The following is a 12,438-nucleotide window of genomic DNA, read 5'->3' on the forward strand; positions in this document are numbered from 1 at the left end:
CTAATGCAGCCTGATTGGCTGAAGCCTCTTTCCCTGCTGATTTCCCCTCCCACACCTCTGTTCCTCTCTGATTGGCCAATATTTCTCACGCTGAGACAATGCATTTTCTATTGAGGAGCTGGATGGGAGTGCCTGAAGACTGGGACGAGGGCGGGCAATGCATACACAATCAGGCAGAGGACTGTAAGAGAGGAAATGACATCAGGATTGGCTTCAAAATAGACACAGTTAAGATGGATAATCCTAAGAAGGATTTTCTCATTTTTACAATAGAAAAATCACTCAAATCAAATTTTTTCCTGATATAGTATTGCTGACAGCTCTTCTTTAAGGACCAGAAACTGCTGGTACTGTAAAACGGCGCCCACCAACGATACATCGCACCGATCAGCCGCTCTCCCATCACAGCAGGTCCCTCTCTCTGTCGCCTCTATGACAGCGGAGCTCTGTGCGCCAGTCAGGAGCTTCTTTCATTGGCTCCTGACCCTGTCCATCAATGTTAGCCAATGAAATCGGCTCCTGACCGACTCACGGACCTCTGCCGTCATACTGAAGGCAGGGTGAGTGGATAGCGGCGGGGATAGAGCAGTGCGATCGGCAGGAGCAGAGGGACCGCACAGCGACTGATGCCAGTCTTTCATACTGACTAGCTGAGTGAGAGATTCTCTGCCGTGTCACATGACTGTATTTTTCAATATTTGATCACATTATTTAATGTAAACACGATTCTAAAAGTAACATTCATGATGTGAGGTAATTCTCAAGAGGAAATAACTTAGGAGCAGATGAACGATCAGTCATTCCCAGGAACAGCCGGAAAGTATAATGCTTGTTAGAGAGCTATTCTGGATCATTTATTTTTTCAATTAGGTTTTTAATATCTGCATGCTGAAGTGAATATAGAGTATTACCTATTGCCACTGGTATCGGTGTGAAATTTCCTCAATGTTCTTGCACAAAAGAATGGCCCTACTCTATCTAATGTTTTATTATTTTTGATAACCACATTAAATCAAAGGAATATTAGCTTCCTTCAAAAATAATCTTCTAAAACTAGTTTTACAATGATAACTGCGGCTCCTGAGTGTGCTGCATCCACTGACAACTAACAGCCAAAACACTGACTGCGATATATGGTTCCCTCATGATAAGCTTAGTGCCTGGTAATTTAGTTAGGGAACCCCTTGGTACGGCACAAAGTGATATGGCCACATGCAACTGATTATATTAGCAGCTTTCTTGTACCCACCCACTATCTCTCAGCTCTCTGGTGCTCCTCTAGGATTGTCCCTCCACCCCAGTAATTTCCAACAGGAATCCTCCCATCTGCCAAATTATTATCCCATCTATAGTACTCCCCTCCTACTGTGGTGCTCTTCTCTATACAGTACCCCATATTGCCCTTCATTCAGGGCCGGCTGTAGACTTTTTGCTAAAAGGGTGGGGAGACAAGAGAGCGCTCCGTAGTGCATTAAATGGGGTTTGCTATTTAGGCAAAACTTAAAATCACAATAAGCGCAACAGATAGTTCCATCTGCAGACTCCAGATAAAGGGTTTATGCCAGCAATCTTTTTTAAGAATTTGGTCCTTGTTATTTGTATTGTTACATTTACGCAGCGCTCGGAAGAATCAGCAGAATGTGCGTTTTTAAACTGTTTCAATAAAGTTGTCTATTTTAAATTGCCGCCCCTTGGCAACTCTGTTGCCAAGCGTACTACGCTATGTATTCTCAGCCGTCTACACAGCTCGCCACCTGAGGAAGGCGTGGACTTACGCCAAAACCGGTAGTGACGTCAGACGGCAGAGTCTGTGCACTGCTCGTCCTGGACGGACGTCCTCCTTTACTCCAGCTATACCATTAGCCCTGGCCAGGCTGTTCATGGTACGAGGCGACCAACTGGACGGGTTAGAGGCACAGAAACAGACACTACTACTAAATGTGAGTGTAATGATTTTAAGTTTTGCCTAAATAGCAAACCCCATTTAATGCACTACAGGGCGCTCTCTTGTCTCCCCACCCTTTTGTCTCTTACAGTTGCTGGCACCAACCAGTCTAAGAGAGCAGCACCGTATGCATTTTTAAAGGGCCAGTGCTATTTTGTTTGAGCGCAAGTTTTTTATTCTTCTCTATTTTTGTAGACTTTTTGCTGCCTGAGGCAAACTTGTGAGGATGCTCCCCCTTTTCCCGATTTGGAATGATCGCACAGCATCCGACAATTTACTCTGATTCATTTAATTGTAATGAAACACTGCTGCTCTCCTGCCTCCCCCCTGTCACGGTCAGTTACCTGTTCAGAGGAGGCGGCCAGTACGCACGAATGCTGGCGGTCGTCCTGGTGGGTCTCGGCGGGGCGACCTGTCGGTGCTCACCAGTGTGCGTTGCATCGCACGGCGTAAACGTTGGCGTCAGGAGGCGCTGGCGTGAGCGTTGTGTGGCGTTGCGTGCACAGGGGCGGCTGCTGTGCATCTTGTTCTGGCGTTTGTGCGCGCGGGCGTTTGCGCGCGTGCGCGCGCATTTTGCGTGCGTGCGTGCGCGCGCGTTGACGTGCGCGTCTGCACATGCGCGCGCAGCGCGGGGCGTTGTGCGCATGCGCGCGCGGTGCGTCGTGCTGGGCGCGCCAAAGTTGGCCTATTTAAACCTGAAGAGTGCACGGCTTCCTTGCTGTAGTATTGCAGCTAGTGTTGTACTCCCGTGCCGTGACCCAGTGTCTGCCCGTTTGCTGTTTATTCCGGAACCCGACCTTGGCCTGTCTGACTGCCCGCTTGTTGATGATCTCTGCCTGTCTGACTACCCGCTCTGTTGCCGAACCCTGCCTGTATGAGAACCTGCTCCGTTGCCGACCTTCGCTAGTCCTGATTACCCGCTCTGTTGCCGAACCCTGCCTGTATGAGGACCTGTATTGCTGCCGACTTCTGCTTATCCTGAGAGTATCCCTGCTTCTGTCTACACTGGTTGCTGAGTCCTTGCACTACCCGACTCAGACCAGAGGAGTGCCGTGGTTTCATCCTGCTCAACAGTCCCTCGGATTCCGCGAGCACTCCTGCCTCCTGCACACCTCGGTGCCCCTGTTCCCACTCCAGGGGTGTCAGGTGTCAAGCTGCAAGAGTTGCTACCCTCAGCACAACGGTCTCCGCCACTACAAGGTGCGTGACATAATACTACAGCCAATAATGGAGACCGCTGAGGTAGCAACCGTTCTAACCACCCTCTGCAATCAGATGGCTACCCTAACAGACGCCATTAAGGATCTTCAAGCAGGTCACCAACGGCTGGAAGGTCGCATGGACGTCATCTCAGCAGCTGCACCTAGTCAGCCGTCTGCCCCTGCCGCAGCACCACCCATACAACTTCCGGCAACTAGCAACCTTGCTCCCGCACCTGTTCTAGTAGCCCCCGAACCACAGGTTCCCACGCCGGAACGATTTTCAGGAGACAGATCCAAGTTTCAGGCTTTTAAACATGCCTGTCAGCTATATTTCTCGCTTCAACCACGCACATTCTCTCATGAAGACACCAAGGTGGGTTACGTCATCTCGTTGTTACAAGGAGATCCTCAAACCTGGGCCCACAGGCTGATGGACCAGAAGAATCCCGTTCTGGCATCAACGGAAACCTTTTTTACCCACATGGCTGCCGTGTATGACGATCCACAGCGACAAGTTACAGCGGAATTGGGACTAAGGAACCTTCGCCAGGGTCGGAGACCGGTAGAGGACTACACATCTGAATTCCGCAGATGGTCAGCTGACACTGATTGGAACGAGGGTGCATTAAAACACCAGTTCCGCCTCGGACTTTCTGAAGCTCTGAAGGACGAACTAGCCCGGGTGGGAGTACCAGCTACCCTTGATGGCCTGATTGACCTGGCAATCCAAATTGACCGACGGTTGCGGGAACGCCAGATGGAAAGAGCGGCAGGCAGTTCCTCCCGTGCATCTTGGGTACCTACCTTTCCTTCTGCCTCAACCACAGTTCCTACTGCAATAGGGGATCAGGAAGAACCGATGCAGTTGGGTGTCATGCGCTCCCCCCTATCAACAGAAGAGAGGAACAGAAGGAGACAGGGGAATCTATGTTTCTATTGTGGAACTGCTGGCCACATGATCAGGACCTGCCCAGTTCGACCCACCGGTAAGGAACTTTCATCTAGAAGTGTACCCTCTAGCTACTCCCAAAAGATGACTAATCACCTGACCATTCCTATTTCGTTTCAGTTTCCAGGAAGAATCATTAGAACGACTGCTATCATCGACTCCGGAGCCTGCAGTTGTTTCATGGACATTGCATTTGCCACCCATCATCAGTTTCCAATACAACCTCGTAAGGAACCACTCCACATCCATTTAGCGGATGGATCAACTGTCTGCTCAGGGCCGGTCACCATGGAAACTATTCCTACCAATGCCCTGATCCTTGAAACCCACCGAGAACTGCTTAAGTTCGATCTTCTGGCTTCTCCAATGTTTCCAGTAATCCTAGGACTGCCCTGGCTGCAAGCACACAACCCACTGATCAATTGGACCACAGGTTCTGTCTCTTTCAACTCAATTTACTGTGGGAGTTGCTGTTCATCCGTCAGTCCGGTTACTTCCGGCCCATTACTATGCACTTCAAAAGCACTTCTAGAAATTGTTCCATCACAGTACCATGAATATCTTGATGTCTTCGATAAAAAAGGGGCGGATTGTTTACCACCTCACCGGCCGTATGACTGCCCGATTGATCTAGTCCCGGGAGCCAAGATTCCGTTTGGGCGTATGTTTCCTCTCTCCGACCCTGAACAAGAAACCCTCAAGCAATACATTGAAGAGAATCTCAGGAAAGGGTTTATCCGTCCATCCATCTCTCCAGCTGGAGCAGGAATTTTTTTTGTACAGAAGAAAGACAATACTCTAAGACCCTGCATAGATTACCGAGAACTTAATAAAGTAACCATCAAGAATCGCTATCCGCTGCCTCTAGTCCCGGAACTCTTCCAGAAACTCCGTGAAGCCAGGATCTTTTCTAAACTAGACTTGAGGGGGGCCTATAACTTGGTCAGAATAAGAGCTGGAGATGAATGGAAGACTGCTTTCAGATCTCGGTACGGACACTTCGAATACCGGGTGATGCCATTTGGGCTCTGCAACGCCCCGGCGACATTCCAGTACTTCATCAATGACGTCCTGAAAGACTTTATTGATCAATTTATCATAGTCTATTTAGACGACATATTAGTCTTCTCAGTATCATTGGAGGATCATCGCAATCAGGTTTGTCAGGTACTGGCTCGTCTCAGACAAAATAACCTATTCGTCAAGGCAGAGAAGTGTGAGTTCGAGAAGACGGTCATACAGTTCCTGGGGCTTATTATTTCTGATGAAGGTTTTACTATGGACCCACAGAAAATTCGGGCAATTCTGGACTGGCCAGCCCCTTCTAACAGGAAGGCAGTGCAAAGGTTTGTGGGGTTTGCCAACTTCTACCGCAGATTTATTAAAAACTTCTCCGCAATAATTTTGCCCATCACTCAACTCACACGTCAGAACAGTCATTTCATGTGGAATAAGGAGGCCCAGGCAGCATTTGATAAACTAAAACAACACTTCACATCCGCTCCCGTTCTTAGACATCCGGATCCGGCACTGGCCTTTGTATTAGAAGTGGATGCATCTGATTCTGCGGTAGGGGCTGTGCTATCACAAAGACAAGGAATCAAGGCTTTACTTCACCCAGTGGCGTTCTATTCAAGGAAGCTTTCGGAGGCAGAGAAAAACTACGATGTAGGGGATAGAGAATTGCTGGCTATCAAGGTGGCATTGGAAGAGTGGAGATATCTCCTGGAAGGCGCAGCTCAGCCTATACTCATCTTCACGGACCACCGTAACCTTGAATATCTGAAGACCGCAAAAAGGCTGAATCCAAGGCAGGCTAGGTGGGCTCTTTTCTTTTCGAGATTTTCATTTCACATTACCTACAGACCCGGATCAAAGAACATAAAACCAGACGCCCTATCTCGGATGTTTCCAGAGGATGAGAACTCAAGCACACCTGACACAATTCTGTCTGATCACAATTTCCTGATTATTCAGCCAGTCCTGATCGGTCAAATCCGTCAGGCATCAATCAATCCACCAGAATCCATCAGGGATTCTCTGGAAGAAAAGGGGGGTCTGTGGTGGTATGGCAACAAGATGTTTGTACCAGAAGATTTGCGCCCCGTAGTACTCGAGTCTTGTCACGACCATAAGTTAGCAGGTCACTTTGGTGTAACGAAGACTCTAGATCTGTTACAACGCTCGTTTTGGTGGCCCAAACTCAGAAGAGACTGTAAGTCATATGTGACTTCCTGCCCCATCTGCTGCCGATTTAAAGGGTCGAAGTTTAAGCCTTGGGGATTACTCAACCCACTGCCGGTGCCACCTAGGCCTTGGTACTCCATATCTATGGACTTTATTGTAGAGTTACCGGGATCGGAAGGGCACAACACCATCTTCGTTGTGGTAGACCGACTGTCTAAAATGGCACACTTCTTACCCATGAAGGGTATTCCCTCAGCACAAGTAACGGCCAAGACTTTTATAAAGGAGATTGTACGCCTTCATGGGGTTCCAGCTGACATTGTCTCAGACAGAGGGGCACAGTTTACATCCCGATTCTGGAAGGCTTTGTGCGAATCCTTGGACATTCAATTACAATTTTCATCTGCTTATCATCCACAGTCAAACGGTCAGACAGAACGCACCAATCAAACATTAAAACAGTATTTGAGATGTTTCCTATCATCAGCACAAGATAACTGGGTCCAGCTTCTGCCATTAGCTGAATTCGCCTATAATAACTCTGTTCACTCAAGCACACAACAATCTCCGTTCTTTGCTAATTATGGGTTCCATCCATCATTCCTGCCAAATACTCTTCCAGAAACATCAGTACCTGCTTCCGACAACCTGATCAAAACATTACATGACAATAATCTGATTTTGCAACAAACCATGTCCCAAGCACAGGAAAGCTACAAGAGGAAGGCTGATCGTCACAGGAGGGACAATCCGGATTTCAAAGTGGGGGACTCGGTCTGGCTATCCACCATGAATCTCAAACTGACCTGCCCTTCCAAGAAATTGGGTCCTAAGTTTGTTGGCCCATTTTTCATCAAAAGAAGAATTGGACAGGTGGCGTATGAATTGGATCTCCCTGATAGTTTGAAGATACACCCGGTATTCCATTCCGCGCTGCTAAAACCTACTACACTGGACCCTTTTTCTGATAGAAGAACAAATCCACCACCACCGATTTTGGTAGAAGGGGAGGAAGAGTTTGAAGTAGAGGCAATCTTGGACTCCAGGAAAATATATAACCAGATCCAGTACCTTATCAAATGGAGAGGATATGGCATAGAGGAAAACACCTGGGAACCAGCAGGTAACATCCATGCCACCCGTCTGGTCAATCAGTTCCACAGGGAATTCCCGGAGAAGCCAGCCCCTGAGGGCATCCGGAGGCTGCCCCTTAGGGGAGGGCATTGTCACGGTCAGTTACCTGTTCAGAGGAGGCGGCCAGTACGCACGAATGCTGGCGGTCGTCCTGGTGGGTCTCGGCGGGGCGACCTGTCGGTGCTCACCAGTGTGCGTTGCATCGCACGGCGTAAACGTTGGCGTCAGGAGGCGCTGGCGTGAGCGTTGTGTGGCGTTGCGTGCACAGGGGCGGCTGCTGTGCATCTTGTTCTGGCGTTTGTGCGCGGGGCGTTGTGCGCATGCGCGCGCGGTGCGTCGTGCTGGGCGCGCCAAAGTTGGCCTATTTAAACCTGAAGAGTGCACGGCTTCCTTGCTGTAGTATTGCAGCTAGTGTTGTACTCCCGTGCCGTGACCCAGTGTCTGCCCGTTTGCTGTTTATTCCGGAACCCGACCTTGGCCTGTCTGACTGCCCGCTTGTTGATGATCTCTGCCTGTCTGACTACCCGCTCTGTTGCCGAACCCTGCCTGTATGAGAACCTGCTCCGTTGTCGACCTTCGCTAGTCCTGATTACCCGCTCTGTTGCCGAACCCTGCCTGTATGAGGACCTGTATTGCTGCCGACTTCTGCTTATCCTGAGAGTATCCCTGCTTCTGTCTACACTGGTTGCTGAGTCCTTGCACTACCCGACTCAGACCAGAGGAGTGCCGTGGTTTCATCCTGCTCAACAGTCCCTCGGATTCCGCGAGCACTCCTGCCTCCTGCACACCTCGGTGCCCCTGTTCCCACTCCAGGGGTGTCAGGTGTCAAGCTGCAAGAGTTGCTACCCTCAGCACAACGGTCTCCGCCACTACAAGGTGCGTGACACCCCCCTCTTCACTCACTGTCAGACTCCTCACACAGCACAACAAGTTGCTTTTTCCCCAATGATGACACCTTCACCTCGCTCACAGTACAAAAATGCTGTCCCTGCAATCTCTGCGCCTGATGCAAGTGTTTCACCTTGCTTCCTGACAGAACCGGCCCTGCCTTCATTATACTGCCCATAGAGCTCTAACCATCTAACCACTGCCCATCATAGCCTCTAACCATTTAAACTGTTAACTAATAAGGACAGCACTCTCAATATACTGTAGCAGACTCAAATCCTGGCTGGAGCCAGTGCCTAACAACTGAAGCCCTTGGACAAGACTGCCTAATGCTCCAGGGTGACCTTATGGGGCCCACAGCCAAGGCTGAATTAATATTTGTTTGCACTTAGGCCTACATTCTTGTGGTATCTTTTCCATGAGTCAGTCGCCCTCCCATTCCATGTGCAGCCCCTTCTTCGATGTGTAAAATCCATGTACAGTAGCCCTCTCTATCATGCACCACTTCTTTGGGCAACAGCAACTCTCTTCCACGTGTTGCTTCCCATTTTCAGATTCCCTTTTTCATTCTAAGCCTCTGCTCTAATATGCAGCAATCCCTCCACCATGTCCAGCCATCTCCCTGAGCTGTAGCCACCCAAGGTCCGGGCCTCTATGGCCTTTCCGGAAGCTTGGCCCTAGCCACACCTCCCTTCGAACAGAAGAAAAGAGCTAAAAAAAAATGAGTTTGTATAGACAACTTTAGCATTTCATTTTTTTCACTCTAATTGTTTCTTTTAATTACTGTATGTTTGTTAGTCAGCTATCTGTAGTTGTTACTGTCACATTTATAAATACAACCTTTGTAACAAGAACCCACACTTCTATTCTGCTTTATACAGCTCCACAAAGACAATGGATAATTATAAATCGATAGTAATATACATTTTTGATTTCCAGTCACACTTCCAAATGCCACTTACTACTACCTTGCTTACTTAAAGGGACTCTGACCTCTAAAAAGAAATGAAATTGGTACTCACCTGGGGCTTTCTGCAGCCCACCGTAGGTCGGGAGGTCCCCTGGCGTGGTCCTGGCTCCTCTCCCCGTCCCTGCGCCGCATACCGCACCGGGGTCACTCGCGCCGGGTGTCGGGCTCCCACTTCCTGAACGGGGACGCTCTTTGTCATTACGCCGGCCGCTGCATGTCATCACGGCAGCCGGCGTGACAGTACAGCACATGCGCGATTTAACCGAACATGCACAGTACTGTCACTCCGGCCGCCGTGATGACATGCAGCGGCCGGCATAATGACGAAGAGAATCCCCGTTCAGGAAGTGGGAGCCCGACACCTGGCCGGCGGTGCAGTATGCGGCGGAGGGACCGGGAGAGGAGCCAGGAACACGCCAGGGGACCTTCCCAAGCTACAGTGGGCTGCAGAAAGCCCCAGGGGTGTACCAATTTCGCTTCTTTTTAGAGCTCAGAGTCCCTTTAAATGAAAACTATTGTCAACAATTGTAGAATTTAAAATACATACATTCAAAATGTATATTTCGCCCACAGAAAAATGCACCATCCATTACTTTTTTCCCTGTGTTGCTGGCGCTTACAGTAGGTAGTTAAAAGCTGACAGATCTGACAGATTTCAGACTAGTCCATCTCCTCATGGGAGATTCTCAGTATTTCCTTTATTCTTTACAAAAGCACTGCCTGGAAATGTCATCCAGCTTACCTACCCATTTGCACTTTATTTTGGCAGTTGGACTGAGCAGACGCTGTTTGGTAAACGCTTTTTGTAATTTAACATTTTTGTGATAATTGTCCTTTAAAGCAAACCTGAGGTGAAAAAACCTTATGATATAATGAATTGCATGTGTAGTACGGATAACGAATAGGACATTAGTAGCAAAGAAACGAGTCACATATTTTTATTTTCAGTTATATAGCTTTTTTTTTCTAACATTGCATCATACTGTCACAGTTGAAGCTTTAAAACCACACCCTGTCTTTAAAGCTATAAAACAAAGCAGAAATAATGACCCTTTGAACTCTCCTTCAGTAAAACCTTATCTCAAGCTGTGTCTCACTGTTTCTTGGCTGTTTAAGTGAAAACAGGACTATATTTGACCCAGTGGGTCAAGCACTGTAGCTCAGAGAAGCTCTTTTGCATAGATAACTGAAGTTTTTTTAATTCTTCTTGTACTGTAAAACAAATGAGACTCTTTTCTTTGCTGCTAATGTTCTATTTCTTAGCTGTACTATACATACAATTCATTATATCATAAGTTTATTTTCGCTTCAGGTTTGTTTTAAATAAAAGTTGGCAAAACAAGTCTTAAGCTCCCTTCGCGGCACACAACACCAAACATATAAACCACTTATAAAGCAAAATGAGATTTCTGTCTGCTTAAAAAAGAAAAAAAAAAAGATAGAAAAGATGCCATCAGACACACGGAAGTTTTGATTTGCAGCCTAAGCAGCCTCTTACCTGGAGGGGGTTCTTAGTACTGATAGCTAGGACATGATACTTGAAATAACACAGCTCACAGCTCCAGGATCCCCGCTCACTAATCCATCGTATTAGGCAAGGCTGATGTGTGCAGCGCACAGATCCGTCACAGCGGCATGGGCTAAGCAGTTCCCCCTAGAAATAAAGGGAAAAAAACATGTCAGAATTCTGCAAACTCAAAGAGGAACACAAGTCTTAAGCCGTGCGTTATCTGTTCCCCCCATACATGGAAATTCGATGTGGTACTCCAAATGGATGCCGATAGGATGCGCAACTCAGAAGTGGCACCATGCTGCCTTCAAACACTCCTCCCCCTATTCATCTCCAGCCGTTTCCTACAACACTATGGTGGTAGGAGGATTTGAGGAACATCAAAGGTCTCCGCTAACCCAGGGTCACCAGCTGTCTCGTCCGGATTTTTAATATCTTGTATTCAACCAAAGCAAGCAAGGAGTATGAAAAAAAAGAGAGACTGTCTTGGGGGGGAAATAAAAAACCAGGACTGCATTGTTATCTCTCTGGTGACCAACGTTTTAGAGAATGTCTCTGACAAACATCAAGAATAGACCTGAAACGCAACAACTCAAAGGCAAAGGAAATTTTAAAAGCTGTCACTTGTGTGATGGCAAATAATGGAAGTGCGCGGTAACCTCACGTCGGCCAGCCACCTGCATTTTCCTTCAGCAATGACAGCCAGATAATAAGCGGCTAACAAGGTGCTGCTGTAATTGATGTGCTACAGCTCAATGGCAAACCCAGATCATACACATAAATATGTGCAAGGCACAAACAGATGCCGCCGGCTGGCGCTTTCCTTCTTGTGATACAAGGATATTGGTGGTGTCCTCACGTAACTTGCAAAGCCCAGGGATGCAGCTGGACGTACATGCTATGGAAAAGGTTCACAGATGCCTACAGGATTAATAAAGGCATGCGGTAATTTATGGGCTAATCCCAGCAATTAGTGAAATGCACAGATTACACAGAAGTATGGAGACTGTATTACAAAATAAACAAACCTATAACGAAGTGCCTCCTTATCTGAAAAGCGTATCCGCAGGCACAGAAATGTCACAACATTGCTTTCCGTGTGGTCAGACTGATAATTAAAGTGTACCACAACTCAGTTCACACTTGCTCCGTTTTTAGGCCCGGACCAAAACCGGTGTTCCAACTAACTAGCATACATTGACAGAATAGCATACATTTAAAGTGATATACCCCTTGTTAGTAGAATCAGTGTCCCCTTGCCCGCTCGCTTCGCTCGCTGGGCTGCGGGCTCGGTCCTCGCTTCGCTCGGACAACTTTTTATTCTAACTCTATGTCCACTTGGATAGTGGAGATTGCACATAAGCACATAGGCAGCTAACTGGGGTTGAAAAGGTTAATGCTGCTGATGGGTATTATGGGGTTAATGTATGCCCTGCATGACTTTGCACATGCTCAGTAGCATTTGTATGCTATTCTGTCTGGTATGCAAAAATGTTGGAACACCGGAGCCACGGATACCAGTGTTAAAAATAGCTGCTGTCTTCACCCAATTCAAAAACGGATCTGTGGGCGATCCGTGGGATCTGTTTTGAAAACTGAACGGAGAGTCTGGACTTGTCGGGACTTCACGGAGCCGGATACACGAGAGGTTGT

The 12,438-nt window shown here is 47.9% G+C and overlaps 1 protein-coding gene across 1 annotated transcript in view; it reads right to left on the reverse strand.

Annotated features, from left to right (window-relative positions):
* The window catches only part of MARCHF9 (membrane associated ring-CH-type finger 9), a 209,521-nt gene that overhangs the window by 30,744 nt on the left and 166,339 nt on the right, over positions 1 to 12,438 (reverse strand). The window contains exon 3 of the mRNA XM_068265143.1: positions 10,774 to 10,929. Within this exon, the coding sequence (XP_068121244.1) occupies positions 10,774 to 10,929 (156 nt within the window). The remainder of the gene's footprint in view (positions 1 to 10,773; positions 10,930 to 12,438) is intronic.

The sequence above is a fragment of the Hyperolius riggenbachi genome, chromosome 2 (genome assembly GCF_040937935.1).
Source record: "Hyperolius riggenbachi isolate aHypRig1 chromosome 2, aHypRig1.pri, whole genome shotgun sequence".
Taxonomy (NCBI): Eukaryota; Metazoa; Chordata; class Amphibia; order Anura; family Hyperoliidae; genus Hyperolius; species Hyperolius riggenbachi.